At 42.9% G+C, this 22,303-nt stretch overlaps 1 protein-coding gene and 1 long non-coding RNA gene across 5 annotated transcripts in view; one reads left to right on the forward strand and one right to left on the reverse strand.

The window, feature by feature from the left end:
- RNF128 (ring finger protein 128, E3 ubiquitin protein ligase) overlaps nucleotides 1-8,459 on the reverse strand; it is a 120,618-nt gene extending 112,159 nt beyond the window's left edge. For all 4 annotated transcript variants that reach the window (XM_027845594.1, XM_027845597.1, XM_027845595.1 and 1 more), the window contains exon 1: nucleotides 7,803-8,459. In XM_027845594.1, coding sequence (XP_027701395.1) covers nucleotides 7,803-8,205 — 403 coding nt within the window. In that variant the 5' untranslated portion in view covers nucleotides 8,206-8,459. The remainder of the gene's footprint in view (nucleotides 1-7,802) is intronic.
- A 154-nt stretch (nucleotides 8,460-8,613) lies between these two features.
- On the forward strand, nucleotides 8,614-21,290 carry LOC114030719. Its single transcript, XR_003567666.1, has 3 exons — nucleotides 8,614-8,900; nucleotides 14,279-14,371; nucleotides 20,950-21,290. It is a non-coding gene; the product is annotated as an uncharacterized LOC114030719 (long non-coding RNA).
- The last annotated feature ends 1,013 nt before the right edge of the window (nucleotides 21,291-22,303 follow it).

The raw sequence follows: 22,303 nt of genomic DNA on the forward strand, positions 1-22,303 counted from the left end.
ACAGGTCTGACCATGTCACTCTTTTGCTCAAACATCTTTAGTGGCTTCCTATTGCCCTAGGTTAAAACATCAACTTTTCTGTTTGGTGTTTAAAGCCTCTTAGAACCTATAGGTCCAACCTATCTTTCTAGACTGATTTCCTATGATTCCCCCTTATGAACTCACTACTCCAGCCAATGTGGCCTCCTTGAAATTTTCTATACCATGACATGTCATGCCCTGTTTCTGGTCCCTTGGTTGCATCCATTCAATAGAAAGAAACCTCCTTGAGGGCAGATTGTTTTGCTGTCTTTATATCCCTAGTGCCTTCCATGTACCTTCACATGTTTGGACCAGACCTATGATTTTATTGGTATAGGGAACTTTACCCTTTACCAATTCAAGTCAGTACCTAGAGTATTGGAGAGTTACATTCTGGGGCAGCTGAGTGGTGCAGTGGATAGAGCACAGGGCCTGGATTGAGGAGGACCCAAGTACAAATCGGGGCTCAAACACTTGACATTTACTAGCTGCGTGACCCTGAGCAAGTCACTTAACTCCAATTGCCTTACCCCCCCCCCAAAAAAAAGAGAGAGAGAAAGAGAAAGAATTACCTTCTGCACTTAGAGATCAAGTGAGTTGTCTAAGGTCATGCTAGTATGTGTCAGAAGCAGGATTTAAACTCATGCTGTTCTGCACATAGTAGGCACTTAGTAGGTGCTTGCTGAACTAGATTGAATTGCTGTGTGCTCTGGGGATACAAAGTTGATGAATAGAACTGTCTTTGCTTGGCTCTTCTCAGCAATGCAAGGATCTAAGACAACTCCAAGACTCCTGATGGAAAATGCTATCCACATCCAGAGAAAGAACTATGGAGTCTGAATGCAGATCAAAGCATACTATTTGCTCTCCTTTTCTTTTGTTGTTTTATTTTATTGCTTCATTCTCGTGGTTCGTCCCATCAATTCTAATTCTTCTTTACATTATGACTAATGGGAAATATACTTAATATGAACGTATAAGTAGACCCTATATCAGATTGTATGCCGTCTTGAGGAGGGGGGAGGAGAAGGAAGGGGAGAAAATTTAAAACTCAAAATCTTATGGAAATGAATGTTGAAAACTAAAAATAAATAATTTTTTTTAAAAGAACTGTCTTGGGGGCAGCTAGGTGGCACAGTGGATAGAGCTCTGGCCTTAGAGTCAGGAGGACCTGAGTTCAAATTTGGCCTCAGACACTTGACACTAGCTGGGTGACCCTGGGCAAGTCACTTAACCCTGATTGCCTTACCAAAAAGCCAAAAAGCCAAAAAAAAAACCAAAAAACAAAACTATCTTTGCCCTTGGGGAACTTACATTCTAGAAGGTGAGATTTGACAGACACAAATGACATAATTAGAACATAAGTTCACAGGAGAGCTACTAAATTTTATGTTAAATCAAGCAGGGTAAACTTATTTCTGTGTGCGTGGGTTACAGAAAATTTCATAGAGGGATTGGGATGGGTCTTAAAGAGTAGGTAGGTATTTTTTCCCCAATATATTTTAATTGATATCTTTTGTTTTCTACAGCAATTAGATTTTCCCTGGCAGCTAGGTGACCCTGGAGCTGGAGTCAAAAAGACCAGAGTTCAAATCTAGCCTCAGACACTTATTAGCTGTGTGACCCTGTCACTTAATCTCTATTTGCCTCAGTTTCTTCAATTGTAAAACAGGAATAATAATAGTACCTTATCTCACAGGATTATTGTGAGGATCAAATAAAACAATGTTTGTAAAGTGCTTAAAGCATAATTCCTGGCACATAGGAGGCACCATATTTTTTGGGGGGAAATGGGGAAGGCAATCCATTGCACCACCTAGCTGCCCCTAGGCACTATATAAATGCTTACTCAATGACCCCTCCCCTTCTCCTCTCAGAAAGCCATCCCTTATAACAAAGAATTGTTTTTTAAAATGAGAAAGAAGTTTCAGTTATCAATATATTGATATTTATTATCTATTATGTTATCAATATATGGAAAGTTATCAAAATATGGAAAAATCTGACATAATTAAGCAATTTTCTACCTTTGGGGCCTCCCTACCCTCACCCTATCCCACCCCACCCCCCCAATCCCCATACATACCTCTGCAAAGAAGTGTGAAGTGTCGACACATTATTCTTCTTCGTGTCCAAGCTTGTTTTTCTTAAAATAATTTTGAAACATTTATTTTCAATTGTTCTGTGATTGTTCTATTCATTTACATTGTTCGAGTCATTGGATATATTGTTTTATGTCTGCTTACTTCACTCTACGTCAGTTAGTGCTTCTCTGTATTTATCATATTCATTATTTCATGTAACACAGTAATATTCCATTACATTCATGTACCATGATTTAACCATTCTCCAATCTATAGGTGTCTCTTTTGTTTCTAGTTATTTGCTGCCACAAAAAAAAGCTGCTATGAATAGTTTGCCATCTATGGAACCTTTATTTCTTCTGTCTTTCTCTTCCTTAGGTTATAAGCCTAGCAGTAGACTTTCTGGGTCAAAGGATATTAACATTTTAATCATTTTATTTGTATAATTCCAAACTGCTTTCCAGAATGGTTGTGCTATTTCACAGCTTCCCCAGCAATGTATTATTGTGTCTATCTTTCCACAGTCCCTCCAACATTGACTCTTCCAGTCTTTTGTCATCTTTGCCAATTTGCTGGATCTGAGGTAAAACCTCAAGGATTTTCATTGCTCTTATAATTAATGATTTGGAGCATTCTTTAATATAAATGTTAATAGCTTGCAATTCTTCTTTTGAAAACTGTTTGTTTATATCCTTTGACCACTTGTAACAACAACAACAACAGCAATAACAATAGTAAAAGTTTTATACAGCACCTACTATGTACCAGGAACTGTGCTAAGTGTTTTCTTATTATTATCTCATTTGATTATTTTTTTTATTATCTCATTTGATTGTTATAACAACCCATTTTACAGCTGGGGAGATTGGGACAAACAGCGGTTAAGTGACTTGCCCAGGGTCACATAGCTAATGTTGTGTCTGAGGCTGGATTTGAATTCAAGTCTTTCTGACTTTAGGCCCACTGCTCTATTCACTGTGCCACCTAGCTGCCTCTATTAACTTGTCTGCTAGGAAATGAATCATGGTCATATATATTTCTGTTGGTTGGCTATATATGTTGGATACCAAATGGTGACTAGGATTTCAATGGACAGAGATGAAGGCCTGTGGGGTAAGTGTTGATTCCAGGTATAGGGAATGGCAAGAAGAAAAACAAGGAGGTGGGGAAAAGCAGGAGTTTGGAGATCAGTGAGGAATCCAGTTTGCGGGAATAACAGTAGCATGAGAAGGCTGGAAAGGCAGAGTGGAACTACACTATGTAGAACCTTGAATGTCAAATTGAAAGGCTGGACTTTATTAATTAGGCCATGAGGAACCATTGAGAGGTAGGTGCTATTATTATCCCCATTTGACTGATTAATAAACTGAGACTGAGGAAAGTCAAATGACTTTCCAAAGGTCACATAGCTGGTATGCTTCTGAGGCAGGATTTGAATTTACTTCTTCCAGACTCCAAGTCCAGCAGCAGATAGTGAGAAATGCCACTCAGCATTAATGTTACTGCTAGAAATATACACTTGGGAATCATTTGCATATATGGGAATGTGGAAGCCAAGGGAAACAGAAGAGAAAAGGACTGAGGATAGAGCCTTGGGAGATGACTCCACTTAGGGAATAGGAAAAGGAAAAAAGCCCAGAGAAAGATATTGAAAATGAGCAAAGTAGGAATTTAATTCCGGGAAAAAAATCAAGGGGGGACACAGGATAAGGAATAACAAGATGAGGTGAGGAAAGGTAGGAATTTGGGGAATAGTAGAGGGGGGTGCTAGGTAGGTGGCTTAGAATCAAGAAAGAGGGATTGGTCTACAAGGTCAAATATTGCTGAGATCAAAAAGGATGGTGGCTTAAAAAAGGCCATGAGTTTGGGGGGAAATAATGATCAGTGTCCTTAGTAAAAAAAAAAAAAGTTTTAGTTGAGTGGTGGAGAGAGAAGCCTTGAATATCAGCAGCTGAGGATGGATGGGGAGGAGGATGGGAATGGGTGGAAAGACTTTAAGTGTGGACGTTTGGGAGGGTCAGCTTGAGGCTGGGTGGGTCAGGGGGAGATGGAGGCAAGGTCAAAATCAGAGGTCATCTGCTTCTCACTCAATTTGCCCAATGACTCCTTGACTTAATGAGAGGAAGGAAGACCTGAGTTCAAGCTTCTAACATATACCAAGCAAGTCACTTAATTTCTCAGTGCCCCCAGGCAACACTCTTTAAGACGGTAAACTGCGGTAAGCTGCAGTTAGACGGTATTGTGCTTGTACGCATTGGTTGAGGGAATTCGTTTCCTACACCAGTGACTGACAGAGAAAGACTGATAGAGAAAGACACGGAGGCCATTTGCTATGAGCTCCCCCTTCTCCCTCTCTCTTCATCTCAAAACACCTTGACATCATCTCCCACTATCTCCCCCCTCTTTTTTCTCAGACTCTGATAATGAGGTGGCCTTCCTCCTAGCCAAGGCTAAGCCCTCCATATGTGCCCTTGAATTCGTCTTCTCTAGCAGATCGCCCCCTCAATCATCCTTTCTTTTTTATCTTCACTCTCCCTCTATCTACTGGCTCCATCCCTGTTGCCTTCAAATATGCCCAGGTTTCCCTCATCCTTAAAATACTGACATTAAATCCTACCACCCCCTTAAGATAACTCCGAGGAAATGCCATCTATGTTTGCTGCCTCCATTTTCTCTCCTCTCACTCCTCAACCTTCTGCAATCTGACTTCCAACCTCATCGCCCAACTGAAGCTGTCACCTCTAAACTTGACCATGATCTGATCCACTGAGATAATATTTGTAATGCCATTAGTACAGTGCCAGGCACATAGTGGGCAATGCTTATTTCTTCTCCCTTCCCCTCCCTCTTCTTTCCTCAATCTTTATCCTTCTTGACATCTCTGCTGTTGTAGATTGTTGACCACCCTCTCCTCCTGAAGTGTTTTCTTTTGATTATCTCATTTGCTTATTTCTTTTATCTCATTATTATTATCATATTATTATTATTATCATATTACCTCATTATTATATTGTCCTCTCTGGGTTTCTGTGGCATTTCTCTCTCCTGATTCTCCTCCTACCTGTCTAGCCTCCCCTTTTCAGTCTCTTTTGCTGGTTTGTCACCCATATCACACCCACTAACTGTGGATTTTAGCTCAGAACTCTGTCCTGGGTCCTCTTTTCTTTTCTCCCTATACACACTCTCTCTTGGTGGGTGACTTCCTCATCTCCCATGGATCCAATTATCATCTCTGTGCAGACAATTCCTGTATTCATATATCTATCCAGAGGCAGTCCCCTGAACACCTTTCTTGCTTCACCTGCTGCCCTTCGGACATTTCAAACTGGACATCCCAGTAACATCTCAAATTCATCATTCCAAAATTGAACTCCCCAACCCCTCCCCATTGAACAGCCCTGTGTAGGAGGGTGCCACCATTTTTCCAGTCTCCCAGGTTCTTCATCAGCCTCACTCTCTTTCATTCCCCCATATCCAATTCAATTCTGAACTTTGCCATTTCTATGTCTCAAACATCTCTCAAATACGATCCCTTCTCTCCTCTCACAGTCACCACCTTAGTTCTGGCCATCATCACGTCTAGCCCGGACTACTGCAATCGACTCTTAGTTAGTTTTGTCCTATCTCCACTCCAATCCATTTTCCTCTCAGTTGTTAAAGCAAATTTCCTTAACTGCAGGTCTGACCCCCCCCCCCCATCTCCCAGTATATTCCAGCAGCTTCCTATTGCCTCTAAGATAAATATAAACTTCAATGTGGCATTTAAATCCTTTTACAACATGGCCCCAACCAATGTTTCCAGCCTCATTATACATTCCTCTCCTTCCAGAACTCTATAAGCCAAACTGGCCTTTTCCCTGTGTTTTTTTTTTTTTTTAAACGCCGAATGCTCCATCTTGTCCTCATGCGTTTGCACTGGCTGTCCCCCATGAATAGAATGCACTCCCCCTTCATGTCCATCTCTCAGAATCACATTTAAGACACTACTCAAGGACCACCTTTTGCATGAAATCTTCCCTGATTTCCACCCAGTTGCCTTCTTTCCCTAACTGCTTTGCATTCATTCTGTATGTACTTAGTATATAGAGACATATACTGAAGCAGTATAGAGTATTGGAAAGGAAGCTGGTCCCAAAGCCACAAAGACCTGACTGGCTGTGTGGCCCTGGATAAATCATTTCACCTCTCAGTGCTCTAGACCAACTCTCCAAAAATTATAGAATAGATGCCAAACCTGCATTGGTACAGGGAGTTCCCTTATTCAGAAGCTCTCTCTGTATCAATGAAATCACAGGACCAGTCCCTAATCATGTCCTTTGATAGAAGGTAAACTCACTGAGAGAACTGTCTTTTTTTTCCTCCCTCCCGTGTATTTCCCTAGCACAGTGTGTCTGACACGTAGTCCGTACTTAATAAATGCTCGTAGACCGATTATTGATTTTAGACAGTCAGTTTGGTGTAGTAAACAATGACCCCCACCTTCGAGTCAGGCAGACTCGGTCCTAGACCCACCTTGGACACAGACTGGCCGAATGACCCAGGGCAAATGTCTTTCCCTCCCAGTGCCCCAGGTAAGTCTTTAAGACTATGAATTACACCGCAGGTTCGGATCTGCATAGGTAGAGCGAGTTTCTTAACCAGGCATTCCCTACTACATCAATGAAAACACAAGTCCATCCAGTCAAAAAAGAAATCAGAAGAATCCATTATATAATGAATTCTACATTATAATGTTAGCAAGATACACTTTATATTATAACGCTGTTACAATACACAACCAGAGGCAGCCAGACACAGTGAATAGCAAACACGGCTCGGCGTCGCGAAAACCTGGGTTCGAGTACTGTTTCTGACTCATACCGGCTATGTAATCCTGGATAAATCATTTAAATCTCTCAGCTCTCTTAAGACAACCAGTTGCACAGCGGGTATCGATTTGCATTGGCAGAAGGAGTTTTCTCACCAAGAATTCCCTATACCAATGAAATCACAAAGTCTGGGGGGAAAAATCCAACTCTGATCTCGTACACCCTTAACAGTGGCGAAAAATTCGGACTTGGCACCCGATTTTCACCTGAATGTTTCCGACGAGTTCCTCACCAACCCCCTCCCCAAAAAAACAAACAGTGGCATGAAATCTTCACTCATTTTTGCAAAGAGTGTCACTTAAATACGCTATTTTTAGCCAGGTCAACAAATCAATTCACGCACCAACACTGTTAGCTCTTGACAGGAGCAGCTTAATCGGAGTGAAAAAATACAAAGAAATCACGAACTTAAAAAATCTGCGGGGTTTTAGAGAAATATTGTTCCTTTCATTCCTGTTTACAGGGAAAGGCACAGTTGATTTTTTTTTAAAAAAAAAAATTATGTAACACCATCAGAAAACCGAAACGGTCCTAGAAAAAAGGGAAATAGAACAATACCCCCTTCACGGACTGCTTGTTCCATGCCGGTATCCCACTACTAATGTTTATTATATTAAAAATAATAATGGGAAAAGAGCCCCCAAATGTCCAGGAATCTCAAGTTGAAGGTGAACTCCTCCTCCCTCTTTCCCCCTCGCCTCTTGTCAGGTCCTTGGGTGGATCCTGAGATGACCACGACATTTTGGACCTCGGGGATGCGTTTAGGACGCTGCGGGTCCCTCAGGAGCCCCGTCTCAGCCTCGCCTCGGGGGCACGGCTCCCGACTTACCGAAATTGGCCATCTGGAGGGTCTCGTTGCCCGACTCCGGGACGTTGTAGATCACCGCGGCCTCCGCCCCCCTCCGGTTGGCGGTCTGGATCTTCTCGGAGAAAGTGCAGTTGCCCCGCTCGATGAGAGCGATCCAGGGTGTGTCGCTATAGGTGAATTCCGTGTGGGGGTCACAGGCCTGGTAGTTGAAGCTCTTGGGGATGCCCACCGTGCCGCCAGCGTTGGCCACGGGAGACGCCAAGCCGTAGATCCCGCACTCGCACACCTCGGTGGTGGAGTGGTTGCTGCTCTGGTTGTAGTAGGTGACGGTGACATAGGCGTTCGTGGAGTAGGACTCCGGGGTCTGGAAGAGGACGGTGAGCAGGAGGAGAACCATCAGCCCGCACTTCTTCTGCAGCTTCATGGCTGGGGTGCAGCCGAGGGCTGCCCTCTCCCACGTCCCCCAGAAAAGATAAAATAAAATAAAATAAAATAAAATAAAATAAAATAAAATAAAATAGAGGGATAGAAAGTACAAGAAAGGCCAGCGACGAGGACCGTCGCTGGGCTCAATTCGCAGGCAGCGGGATCTGCTCGCGCCCCTGCTCAAGTAGAAGTTTGAAATTTCAGTTGCCCACAGGTAAGTGATCTCCTTCACAGCCCCGGCAGCTCTGAAGGCGGCAGCTCCATTTCACAGTATTTGAGATGCCCCCTCCCCACGCCCCCAGCGCAGGCCCCGCCCTCTGAGGGGGAGAAAAGGGGGGGGGCTTCCGCATGCCCCGCCTCTCCTCTCTCTCTCTCTCTCTCTCTCTCTCTCTCTGTGTCTCCCTCCTCCCTCCCCTCCCCTGGTTGGGCGCGCGGAGGCACTAGCACTCTCGCCTGGGCTTCGCGCCGAAGCTGAGTGCCAGGGGGATGGATGCCTTACTGCGCGGGCATCGACATTTTCCTCTCTCTTATTCCAACCCGTGTATACCAAGCAGCTTGGAATGAGGAACCGGACTCCGGGGAGCCCCACGTGATGCCTGGGCTGAAAGGCACCTCTCTCCTGGCCTCTGAACCACCAAACTGGTTTTCCAAGCCCGGCTGAGATGTCGTTAACCAGTTGAGACTCCTGGAAAGGTTAAGATTTCTAAGATTTCTCTCTCTCTCTCTCTCTCTCTCTCTCTCTGTTTTTTTCTGTCACTAGAAGTGATTACTGAAAAAATGTATTTTACAAACCTTCCTGCTACACCCCTACCCCCATTTTTCGGTCCAAACTTAAGCAGTTAGATCGTTAGGATCTCAAACCTAGAAATGGAAGGGACTTCGGAGACCACCTAGTCCAGCCTCTCATTTTACAGAAGAGGAAACTGAGGCCCAGGGAGGGTAAGTGACTTGCCTAGGGTCACACAGGAAGAATCAGAGGTTAAATGTGAACCCAGGTCTTCTGATTCCAGATCCAGTGCTCTTTTGAAGGTAGGTACCACACTACCTCCCCAATCAAAGAACAAGCATTATTAAATGCCTACTGTGTGCCAGGCTCTGTTAGACATTGGGATACAAAGACAAACTCCCCCCCCACCGTCCTAGAGGAGTGAGGAACAGCTCTCCAGTGGCAAGAGATCCTCAGGGCCTTGCACATAGTAGGCACTCAAATGTCACACTGATAACTCTGAGCAACTACATTCCATACATTTTTATAGTCCCACACCCATGATATTCTAAATAAGTAGATTGCTTGCTCAAGGTTTAATTTTTAACATCTAGCATTTTTTACTTTTGACATTACTAAACCCTCTTTCATTTTAAGCTCAACTTTTATCGGGAGTCAGTGCTGGGGGGTCTCTGGTACCAGTGGGAAGCTGGGTGCAAAAGAGTCCAAGGTACAGTACAAGCAAGACAAACACAGATAACGGGGAACCTGAGGTGGCCAAAGGTCAGCCTCAGAGTAGACAAGCAGGCAGCAGGCTGGGAGAGAAGCAGGAAGACACTGGGACCCTAGGCCAGTCTCAAAGACAATCCAAAGTCCAAGAAAAGTGGTCCAGGCCAGGGAATCTATAGGAATCAAAGGGAGCAGGGTCAGGGGTGTGTGAAAACCTGAGCCAGAGTTAGGGAGATTGTATCTCTGAAGAGGCTTCCTGCATCTCCAAAGGGGCCCTAGGGGGCTGGAGAGCCATATCTACAGCTTAGAGCAGGGCATTGATGGCATTGTGGTGGGGGTGGGGGAGGGAGGGGGGTGACACCTCTTGATGATAAAATCTGGAGACATATACTATACAAATCAATCAGAAAAAAGGGCTCTGTAATAGATAACAAAGAGAGACCAAAGGATGCATTGAAAGCAGGTTTTGAAGTGAAGTCCAATAGGTATTTGTTGACCTTCTCCAAGGCTCTGTCCTGGATCCTTTTCTCTTTTCCCTCTATTGTCTTTCTCTTGGTGACCTTTTCAGCTCCCCAGGGGTTAATCTGTCATCTTCAAAAATGACTCTTGGATCTACCTCTCCAGACTTAGTCTTTCCCTTAAGCTCCAGTCTTATCACCAACTGTATATTGGACATTTCAAACAGGATGTCCCACAATCCTCTCAAACACAACATGTCTAATACAGACCTCATTATTTTTCCTCCAAACACTTCCCTCTTATGAACTTTCTATTTCTGTTGAGGCCAACACCATCTTCCCAGGCTCCCAATTTCCCAAACATGGAGTGATCTTTGATTCTTCTCTCCCACAGTCCTCATTCAGTCAGCTGCCAAATCTTTCATTTCCATCTCCACAACATTTCTCACAACTGTCTTTTCTCTATTCACACAATCACCACCTCAGCTCTAGCCGTCACCACCTCTCATCTGGACTGTGGCAATAGCCACAGTCTCTGTTTCATTTTTCTCTTCACCACAGTTCAGTTTCTAGTTGTTAAAGTGATTTTTCCTAAAGTACAGATTCGACTTCATTATTCCCATTCTCAATCAACTCTAATGGCTCCCTATTACTTCAAGGATTAAATGCAAACTTTGGCATTTAATGATTTTCCAACCTGGCCCCAGCCTACCTTGCCAGCCTTATACTCACTCTACAATGCAGCCAAACTTCACCCTCCCTCTCCTGTCTTTTTGTCTTTGTACTGGCTGTTGCCCATGCTTGGAATAGATTTTCTCCTTACCTCCACCCCACAGACCCCCTGGTTTCCTTCAAAGCTTAGTTTACATTCCACTTTTTTTTTTTGGCTAGGCAATGGGGTTAAGTGACTTGCCTAGGGTCACACAGCTAGTAAGTGTTATGTGTCTGAGGCCAAATTTGAACTCAGGTCCTTCTGAATCCAGGGCCAGTGCTTGACCACTTCTGATGATGCAGTGGGTACATTGCCTAGCATTGGGTTAGGCTGTGCAGTTTGTTCTAAGAACTGCTGCTTAGGGGATAAAGGTTACTTAGAGGGGTCATCTTAGCTCTTAGAGAAGTTTGAGATGTTTAAAAAAAAATTTTGACTTTGGTCATTCATTTGTACTTGATAAGAATCAGTCTCAGGACAAGAAATATTTTTTTTTAAAGGCAATTGGGGTTAAATGACTTGCCCAGGGTCACACAGCTAGTAAGTGTCAAGTGTTTGGTCTGAGGTGGGATTTGAACTCAGGTTTTCCTGACTTCAGGGCCGGTGCTCTATCCACTGAGCTACCTAGCTGCCCCCGGGGCAAAGAATATTGTCCAGGGTTTCTCCCATACTGGTCTCTACATTTTACATCTCCACTTCAATGTAGTCTGTGTAGCAGTCTAGTGCTTACCTTACAGGACAGAAAGGTACCTGTTTGTTGGCTGGGGTAGATCAATTGCTATCAATAGCTGACATTTTTTTTCTCCTACCTTCTGCATCTTCCAATCTGGTCTCTACTTCAAAATAAATAGTATACATGAGAAACCAATAGATTAGAAAGGAGTGTAGATGGACCCTGCCACAAATTAGCTGTGTGACTCTGGGCAAGTTGCTTGCCCTTTCTGGGGCCTCCTCTGTAAAATGAGGTGATTGGAGCTGGATGAGATCTAAAGTTCTATGAATCTCTGAAAATGTGAGGTCTGGGACATACTGCCCCATCAGAAATGAAAATGAGGAGTTTGGAAATGACTGGAAGGATTTATATGAGCCAATGAAGAATGAGGTAAGCAGAACCAGGAAAACAATAGGCAGGGTGACTCTAACAACTAAATGGAAAGAGTGTTCCTCTCAAAAACAAACAAACAAACAAACAAACAAAACTGAACACTATTCAATTATAATGACCAAGCTTATCTCTGAAGAAGAGATGAGAAAATCTACTTCCCTCCCTTCTTTGGACTAAGTATATGGAACATCGAATATACTGTCCAGCTTAGGTGATGTATTGGTTAGTTTTTCTGAACAGCTTTTCTTTTTCTTTTTTGTTCTCTGCCACAACGATGGTTAGCTGGTGGAGGAAGTGGGGGGATATATCTGGAAATGAAGGTGATAGAAAAAGCCCCCCCCAAAAATCAATGCATTTTTTTGTAAAAAGTGAGAGTTGGTCCCAAGGTGTTACCTTCCTTATCAGCCACTTGCAGCCCAAATTGACAATGAAACCTTGAATTTACCATCTCAACCCTCAAGCTACACTAAGCCGCAGCAAAAGATGGTGGATTGGTAACAGTGGAACAGCTTGAGTTCTTTATTGGACAAAGCCTATGACCCACTGACATTTTAAAATAACTGGAAAAAAATTTACAAAGACCCCTCTTTCTGTTAATTGTTCACAGGACTTCCTGATTTTAAAAGAGGTAGTGATGGAACCTCCATATTGTTGGATCAGGCACTTTCTCTGATTTACTTTCCAAATTCTTGTTGGTTTTTTTTGTTTGTTTGTTTGGTTGGTTTTAATGAGGCAATTGGGGTTAAGTGACTTGCCCAGAGTCACACAGCTAGTGAGTGTTACATGTCTGAGGCCCGATTTGAACTCAGGTCCTCCTGACTCCAGGGCTGGCGCTCTATCCATTGTGCCACCTAGCTGCCCCATACTTTCCGAATTCTTAACATCTATAGTTCTGTCACTGAAACAAATGGAATCACAGAATTTTCCATCAGAAGAGATCTCAGAGGCCATCTAATCTAGCTAAATAATCTATTCTGTGTCCCAACATTAATCTCCTTTATAACATAGCTAATGAATGGTTATCCAGCCTCTCCTTGAAGCTCTCCAGGGAAAGGGAGAACCCACTACCAATCAAAGTAGCCCATCCCACTTTGGACAGCTCTCATTGTTACAAAGAGTTCCTTAATCTCCAATCCCAACTTCCACCTGTTCTGCCCTCTGGGGCCAAGTGGAACAAAGCTCATCCTTCTTCCATGTGACAAACCTTCAAATATTTGAAGATGGCTGCTATATACCCCCCAAGTCTTATCTTCTCCAAATAAAACATATGAAGTTCTTTCAGCTGATGGCACATGGCTTCATCTCAAAGCCCTTACCCATCCAGGGTACCCAGAACTGAATGCCATATTCTAGATGTGGTCTGATCAGAGCAGAGTATAGAGGGATTATGACCTCTCTAGCCCTTGACACTGTGACTCACTCAGTGCAGACTAAGGTTGCATTTAATATTCAGCTACCATGTCACAATATTGATTCATATTCACAGAGAATCTCAGGATGTCAGCCTTGGAGGAACTTTAGTGGCCATTTTAGGGGCAGTGGATAGAGTTCTGGGCCTGGAGTCAGGAAGACCTGAGTTCAAATCCAGTCTCAGACACTTAACTAGCTGTGTGACCCTGGGCAAGTCACTTCACCTCTGGCTGCCCCAGTTCCTCAACTATAAAATGAGGGTCATAATAATATCTACCTCCCAGGGTTGTTGTAAGGATCAAACGAGAGATTACCTGTAAAGTGCTTAGTAGGTGCTTAATAAATGCTTGTTCTTTTCTCTTCCCCCTTTTACTTGGTGATTTCTACCCATTTTTCTGGATTTTGTCCTGTGTTTTAAAGCATTATAAGTTCAATGCCTACTCCATACCCAAGAGTCTTCTCTTCCCCAAACTAGACATGCACAATTCCTTTAATCAGTCCCCATAGGACATGGCCTCTGGGCTTTTCCCCATATTATTTGCCCTCCTCTGGATGTTCTTCATCTTATTACTATCCTTACTAGAATGTTGCGCCCAGATCAGAAGAAGAAACTGGCGTTGGGTTGTAGTGTCTCTCTTAATGAAGGCTAAGATGGCATTAGCTTTTATGGTGGCCACATCATGCTGCTGACTCATATTAAGCTTGCAATCCATTAACCCCACCCCCCAGATCATTTTCAGTTAAAGAAGGTAAGAGATAAGTTATCAAGGGAAGGAAAAGGAAATTGGATGTGGTTGTCAAACTGTTAAGAGGTGCCAAAGAGGTTGTCAAGATGTTAAAACAAGCCGGTTGAAAGGCAAAGAATGAGGAGCTTGTTTCTCATAAGTATGGAAAGCAGGGAGGATTTTTGCAGTGATTTCCTTTTAGCATGCAATGTTTGTATCTCTGTCACAGGCAAGTGGCTGTTATCTATGCTCAAAGTGCAGGCTGGTCTCCCTCCTAGGAGATAAGGTGAAGAGGCTCAAGGAGCACCTCTTCACACTCCAGGTAATCAGGGACAATTCAATGTTCTGAAAAAAATCAAACACTTGGGAGAGGGGTTCCAATGTGTAAAAAAGTAAAAGGGGCTAGCATTTTGCTGATATCTCGCAATCTAATCAAAAGGGTTTTAAACTAAAAAGGAAGGAAAGGGGGAAAAATTGCCTACATATTATCCATGAAGCTAGATTCCCTAGAGAATAGTTAGAATCAGAAGAATAGGAGTTGAGATTACCAGACGTTAACAGGAGATAAAATCCAAGAAAGCAGTTGGGAGTAAATAAAACCTATGGTGGCACTACAGTGGACAGAGCGAGGGCTTGGAGTCAGGAGGACCTGAGTTCAAATCCAGCCTAGGACACATACTAGCTGTGTAACCCTGGGCAAGTGACTTCACCCTGTTTGCCTCAGTTTCCTCATCTGTTAAATGAACTGGAGAAGGCAACAGCAAACCATTCTAGTATTTTTTTGTCAAGAAAACCCCAAATGGGGTCATAGAGAGTCAGACACGACTGAAAATGACTGAACAACAAAAATACGTCAAATATAATATATAGGTATAATAGGCAATAAGCACGATGAACTTGAGGTTTTAACATAAAAATGCCAACTTGACCTTATGGATCAATTGAGGCAGAAGCTGAAGTGATGTTTCTTTTTCATCAGAGTATACTAGAGACTACTTGGACAGAAGAGAGAAATAGGGGAGGTGGTTGGGAAACATCACAAGCCTGGCAGTAGTAATGGGTGAGGGATTTCATTTATCTAGCTATCTGCTGGCAGGGGTGGGGAACCTTCAGCCTCGAGGTCACATGTGGCCCTCTAGGTCCTCAGGTGGGGCCTTTTGACTGAGTCCAAGTTTCACAGAACAAATCCCCAACTTGCCCAACTTGGACTCAGTCAAAAAGGCCTTACCCGAGGACCTCGAGGGCTACATGTGGCCTGGAGGCCACAGGTTCCCCACCCCTCTAGCAGCTAGAGTTTTCTCGTCCAAAAACAAAGTAGCTACTAATTTCTCCACTTGCCTTTTTTTTTTAACCTCCAGGTGGTTCCCAAAGCTATTCACAAGGGAGCCTTAAGTTCACCCTGGGGCTCTGGTGCATAGAATTCCTCCTGCACTCTCTCTAGTTACCAAACTCAGCAAACCATCTATCTCTCTGCCCAACTTCTCTACAGGGTCGTGTCCCTAGTTTACAGGCATGTGAACTCGAGGGTCTCCCCTCCCCAATCAGCATTAGTTCCACGGCCCTGCCCACTAGCTAACTCCACTTCCTTTGAACATTCTGGCAGTGAACTCTAGTCACATGGCCTAGGAATTATGTCCTTGGTTCCCTATGGAAGCAGATACACCTGCTGAATGCTGAGTGAAGTGTTTTCCCTCTTAGCATGGAATCAATAAGGAAATAAACAATACTTAATGACTAGAACATAATGGATAATAAAATGTTGCAAGCTTTCTGTTCTCCTAAACCTCTTAATTCCCTTAGAGGTAGGCTCCATCTGGACCCAGGAATTCTGGGACATTCACAGTGGGAGTCCTCCCTTTAGCCAGAGTGTAATAAGGCAGTTTCTGCAAGATGCTCCACTTCCATGCCCCGCCAAGACTGGTTATCAGGTACAGCTTTGGAAGCTCTGGAGTCAAGGTCTCAGCTCCCTATAGGCACACATGCCCTCAATCTCATTCCTACTCCCCTTCCTTTTCAGCTTTCTTTTGTACATTGACTTCTCCAATTCAATTATAAGCTCCTTGAGGGCAGGGGCTGTCTTTCTTTTTTCCTCTTTGTATCCCCAGTGTTTAGCACAGTGCCTGGCACATAGTAAGCAGTTAGTAAGTGTTTATTGATTCATTTATTGATAGAGCTAGAGCATGGGATCCAGTGGGAACTGGAACTCAGGAAGACTGGTGATTTGTCTGGCTGCTAGACCATGTCTGGCCACAAGCAACTCCCTCCCCATTAGAGAGTCTGGTTAGTGTAATCAGCAGCCAGCCCAGGCTAGGAACAGTCATACTATTGTCCTTACATATCCCTATATCCCTCTCTTCCTGACCTGGACTACCACTCTCTGCTGCCACTGCATCATCTCCTTTCCTCTTTCATTCTCCAAGTCCCCTAACCCCGACCCCTTTCCCTTTGCTTCTCACAGAAAGAGGAGAGTGGGAGCTGTAGAATGAAGGACATTATACTTTAATGATAATTTTATCCTTCCAAAGGTGGAGAAACCAACATGGGACGAGTATATTCTGGATCAGATTTCTACCTGAAGGGAAGAATTGGTTACTAGAATGAAATGGTGGCCCTGTGGGGGGGAGTGGGGGAAATTACTGTTCCCTCCTAGACATTGTGATAGAGATGGAGAGGAAAGCTGATCATAATCTGACATGAATCCTAGATTTGAGGATGACAGATTTCCAAGGGTTCAAAGGAACGCTAGGTAGGGTCATAAGGATCAAAATCCCACAGGAGAAGTTAGATTAAAAGCAAGCTCTCAGGAATAAAATTCTAAGAGCACAAAGAGAAACAATTCTGAGATATAGGAAAAAGGGGGCTTATCCAAATAGACCAATGTGGCCGCACAGGGAACTCACCAACCAACTCTGATTTGAAGATGGAAGTGAAGAAGCATGGCATGGTTCTGTAAGGATGCCGTCAGGAAGGCTAAAATTCTGAATGAGCTTAGGCTGGTGAAGAAAGCTAAGGACAACCAAAAGGGTGTTGCTGATTTGTTTTGAAAGCTTTCTTGGGGAAAAGAAATGGAAGATTACAGAAGGGATAAGGCCAAAAAAGAAGGTATGGATGGAATGGTAGTAGCTGATGACAGAGAGAAGGCTGAGCTGCCCAGTTCTAATTTTGCTTCATTTTCTCTGCCAAAGATCTTGATCTTTGGACTGGAAAAAACAGAGCAAAATTGGCTCATATGGAGTTGATACCCAAGATAAGCAAGGAGTAAGTAAGACAGTGCCTCACTGCTCTTGATGACTTCAAGTCCCCATGTCGTTGTACGCTGCATCTTGGGTACTGAAAGAACTGACAGGTGTGGCTGCTGAGTCACTGGCAATGATCTCTCAAAGATCATGGAGATCAGGAAAGGTGCCCCACAATGGGAGAAGGGCAAATGTCCTGATTTTTCACAAAAGGGAAGAGAATGGATTCTGTAAAATTATAGGCATTGATACTTATCCCTTTTTTTCTTATTTTTTCATTCATTAATTGATTTTTAATTTTTAACATTTGCTTTTATAACATTTTGAGTTCTAAATTTTCCCTCCCTCCCTCCACTCCCCCCTCCCCAAGATGGCATACAATCTGATATAGGCTCTACATGTATGATCATATTAAACATATTTCCACTTTAGTCATGTTGTGAAAGAAGAATAAGAGCAAAAGGGAAAAACCACGAGAAAGAAAAAACAAAAAACAACAAAAGAAGATAAAATAGTATGCTTCAATCTGCATTCAGACTCCATAGTTCTTTCCCCGCATTGATGCTTATTTTAAATGATGATTTCATTGACGTGGTATTTACTTTTAGAGTGCTAGCTTCCAAGTGAGGAGGACCTGGGTTCAAGTTCTGCCTTTGACATACTGCTATGTGATGGCTGGGGTAATTTCCCCAGTAAGTAAGCTCTCAGTGCCCCAAGTTGCCCTATGAGACTCTAACAGATGCCAATCTGCATTGGTCCAGGGAATCTCCTCACTGGATGTGCCTATATCAATGAAATCAGAGATCCAGATTACCCTCCCAAACAACTTCCAAACCTAAATTGGTGGATCAAAGGAACGTTCTAGATTTAGTTTACCCAGAGTTTAGCAAAGCATTTGATAACATCTCATGTTAATATTTTTTAAATGAAGACATGTGGACTAGAGGATGGTACAATTAGATCTATCCCTTGGCAGACTAGATTCTAGTGTCTCTAAATTCTCCAATAGGGAGAGCACCCTGTGTGAAGGTCTTTGGGTACTATCTGGCCAGAAATGTCCAACTCAGGCCTGCAGACTAATTCTGCATATACTGCAGAGTCTGACCCCAACCAGATCAAAATGTAGTTGGGAAATCTTTTAAAAATTAAGATTCAGAAGATAGCTAGGTGGAACAGTGGATAGAGCTCTGGCCTTGGAGTCAGGAGGACCTGAGTTCAAATCTGGCCTCAGACACTTGACACTTGCTATCTATGTGACCCTGGGCAAGTTACTTAACCCCAACTGCCTCACCAAAAAGCAAAAAAAAAAAAAATTAAGATATAATACAACATAGATGATGTGAATTTGTGGTTTTCTAAGTCAATATGTGGCCATCAGGGATGGATAGTATTTGAGTTTGACAGCACTGGTGTAGAGGATAGAAAGTCCACCTTAAAGTCAATCAGTCCTGGGTTCAGATCCTATCTCTGACATATGCTATCTCTGTGCAAGGCATAACCTCTCAGTGACCTAGCCAACTCTCTCTCTCTCTTTTTTTTCTTTTTTGAGGCAATCGGAGTTAAATGACTTGTCCAGGGTCACATAGCTAGTAAGCATCTGAGGCCAGATTTGAACTTAGGTCCTCCTGACTTCAGGGCCAGTTAATTTTGCCACCTAGCTGACCCTGGCCTAGCCTACTCTCCAAAACCCTAACTTTCTCTTCTTCACACACTCTCTGGTCCAATTCTACTAGCCCAATTACTATTGCTCTTCACACATTATACTCCATCTCTCTTCTCGATGCCTTTGTACTAGCTGTCTGCCATGCCTGCAATGCTCTCTTTCCTCACCTTACACCTTTCCTCTCTTACAATCCCTAGCTTCCTCCAAGACTCAGCATCTGCAGAATGCTTGATTGGTTATTTGATTTGCATTGGTGGCATGAATTTCCTTACATGAAATTCTCTATTCTAGACTAATGAAATCACAGACACAGACTGAAAGAAAAATCCAACCTATATAGCTTTGACAAGAAAGAAAGTGGCTCATGTTTAGGGATGTGGCCAATAACTGGAGCAAAATGGCATGGTACAAGTAAAATGACAGAATCCCTAATTCGGGAAGAGTCTTAGGGGTCATATTATCCAATCCCTTTGTTTTTGATGGGGGAAACTGGGGTCCAGAGAAGGGAAAAGACTACATAACTGGATTGGGGTCTTTTTGGCTGGGGGGGGGGGAGAGGAGGAATAGCATTCACTCAATTATGAAATGCACAGATTATCCATCTTAGAAGAAACCTGGAGGCAAGAGGGCAGGCGGGCAGGTGGGCAGGCAGTTGGGCTAGTGGGCAATTCACATTTCCCCCCACGTGTCAGTATGACCTGAAGGCAGTTCAGTTTCCATGGAAAGTCAGTCCCTTGAGTGAAGGCTGCCAGCAAGAGTGCTTTAGGCGGTGACTTCAGAAAAACACATCATTTCATATGAGGCACTGAAGAAGAGTGATCAGATGCAAACTAATGAGAATTGAGTCAGGTCCTAAACAATTCAATTACCCAAGCATCCGTAAAAGGCCTACTCTGTGCCAGGTAGTGGGCTAGAAAATGGGTGTCAAGCAACATAAAGAAGTTAAATATTCACTGTAGTTAATTATTGCATCTGGGGATAAAATAAAAAACAATCTCTACCCTCAAGGAACTTGCACTCTATTGGGGGAATCCATTGTATTGGTAAAGAGCCACTCATTGGAGAAGGGTCAAATTTTAATGATACATGCAAACCTGATTTGGGGACTGTTATTTTTCCAGTGATGACTCTGAACCCCAGGTATTAATGACAAATACAGCACTGCCACCTTGATGGAGAAATTACGTGTTTGGCACAATGGGAAACATTCAGAACATAAAGTCACCCAATGCCTTGGGGGCCTAGAGGAATTCTTGATCTCAATTGCCATGAAACAATACTTCAGCTAACAGAGTTTCTTTAACTTGATGCCCTCATTATGACTTTTCAAATATTTGGTTTTAAAATGTCATCTCAAAGTGATACAATTTCATCACTTAGCAATTTACTTTTTTAAATGTTTTGGTATTTAAGCACTGTTCACTGATTTAGAAATTGTGTTCACATGGAAGTGTCAATGTTAGCAGGGGTTATGGGAAGACAGGCACACTAATATACTGTTGTTAGAGCCATAAATTGGTTCAACCAGCCTGGAAAGCAATATGGAATTATGCCAAGAAAGTGACTAAATGTCTACATGGCCCAAGGAAGTCCAAGATAGAAAGAAAGGTCTCATATACGCCAAAATATTTATGGCAATAATTGTTAGGGTAGCAAAGAAGTGGCGGCAGAGTCGATGCCTGTTGATTGTAGAATGGCTAAACAGATGGTGGTCCATGAATGTAATGGAATATTGCTGTTCTGTAAGAAATGATGACTATGAGGGATAGAGGGAGGCATGGGAACATTTATATGAACTCATATAAAGTGAAGATTCTATAACTAGGAAGACAATATACAGAATATACACAGCTGACTTGCCCAAGAAACCTTATCTATGCTCTCTTCCCCAATTAGAATATGTGATCCTTGAAAGCAGGGACTATCTTGCAATTCTTTTTGTATGTTCAGTGATGAGGCACATAGTAAGTGCTTAATAAATGTTTTCATTCATTCACACAGAACAATATTAATGGAAAGAACAATGACAACAATTGAAGCTGAAGGCCATGAATTTCTAATGACGGGACTCCTTTCCAAAGAAGAGAATGCATCTTGCCTCCCTTCTTTGCCGAAGTGGAGGTCTATGTTTGGGGAACATTGAATATACTCTTGGATTTGATTGCTATGTTAGTTTTGCTGAACTGCTTCTGTCACTGCTCCCCCCTTTCTGTTTAATTCTTTGTTATAAAGGATGACTCTGGGCATGAAAAGGGGAAGGGTATATTGGGAAAGGAAAGTGATATAAAAACAAAGAACATTTTTTTAAAAAAAAGAAAATGTTGCTCAAGAAGACATACTACAGGGGCAGTTAGGTGGCGCAGTGGATAGAGCACCAGCCCTGGAGTCAGGAGGACCTGAGTTCAAATCTAGTCTCAGACCAGACACTTGATACTTACTAGCTGTGTGACCTTGGGCAAGTCACTTAACCCCAATTGCCTCATATAAAAGAAAAAAAAAAGAAGACATACTCCATCTTTACTCAAATGGAAGAGATCTAGGATATTGATGATACATACTCAACTCAGATCAATTGCAGTCAATCAATAAGCATTTATTAAGTATTTACTCTAGTGCTAGGCACTGAGGATCAATGATGTCAGGGTCCTCTTCAAGAACGAAGGACAAACAACAACAATAACAACAACAATAACAACAACAGACACTGAGAATACAAAGACAAGCAAAAAAGAAAAATAGTTCTTTCCCTCAAGGAGCTTATATTCTAATGGGGGAAGAAAACACATAAAGATCCTGAAAAGAAGGGGAGGAGGAATGCAAGGGGCATGATGGAGGAGTCCTGATTGCAGCCTGGTGAGAAATGTAGAGATGGCTGGACTGGAGCTGTCCAATCAGAGAGAGGGACAGAGTGTACTTCCAGTGTGAATTCCAGGGTAAAAATGACCTTCCAGGAAGGATGAAGAGGTTTCTGGGACACGACAGAGAAGTCCAGAGTACAACTGAATGCAGCAATAAACAAAACAAAAACATCCAAGATGACAAGTATTGGACAATAATCAAATGATCCCTTCCATTAATTTGTGTATCCTTTCCTTATGTTATCATCACCATCCCCTGCCTAAATACAGTCAGCACACCAAGCCCTTTCTGTTATGGTCATTTCTAAACATGTAGCTCCCCTTTGAGCTCCCTCTCAGTGGCTTCCCTTGTCTCTCTGGGTAGCACATCCCATGTCCCTTCTGGAGTAGCTTGTACCAAGTGGGATCTTGTCAAGCCTGGAAACTGACTGGGGGCTCCCATCAGGGCTTTTTATAACTTTCTAATGCTTGTCTCTGAACCAAGCTTGATCATTGGG

Source organism: Vombatus ursinus, unplaced genomic scaffold (genome assembly GCF_900497805.2).
Source record: "Vombatus ursinus unplaced genomic scaffold, bare-nosed wombat genome assembly UNPS02014982.1, whole genome shotgun sequence".
In the NCBI taxonomy this organism is placed as follows: domain Eukaryota; kingdom Metazoa; phylum Chordata; class Mammalia; order Diprotodontia; family Vombatidae; genus Vombatus; species Vombatus ursinus.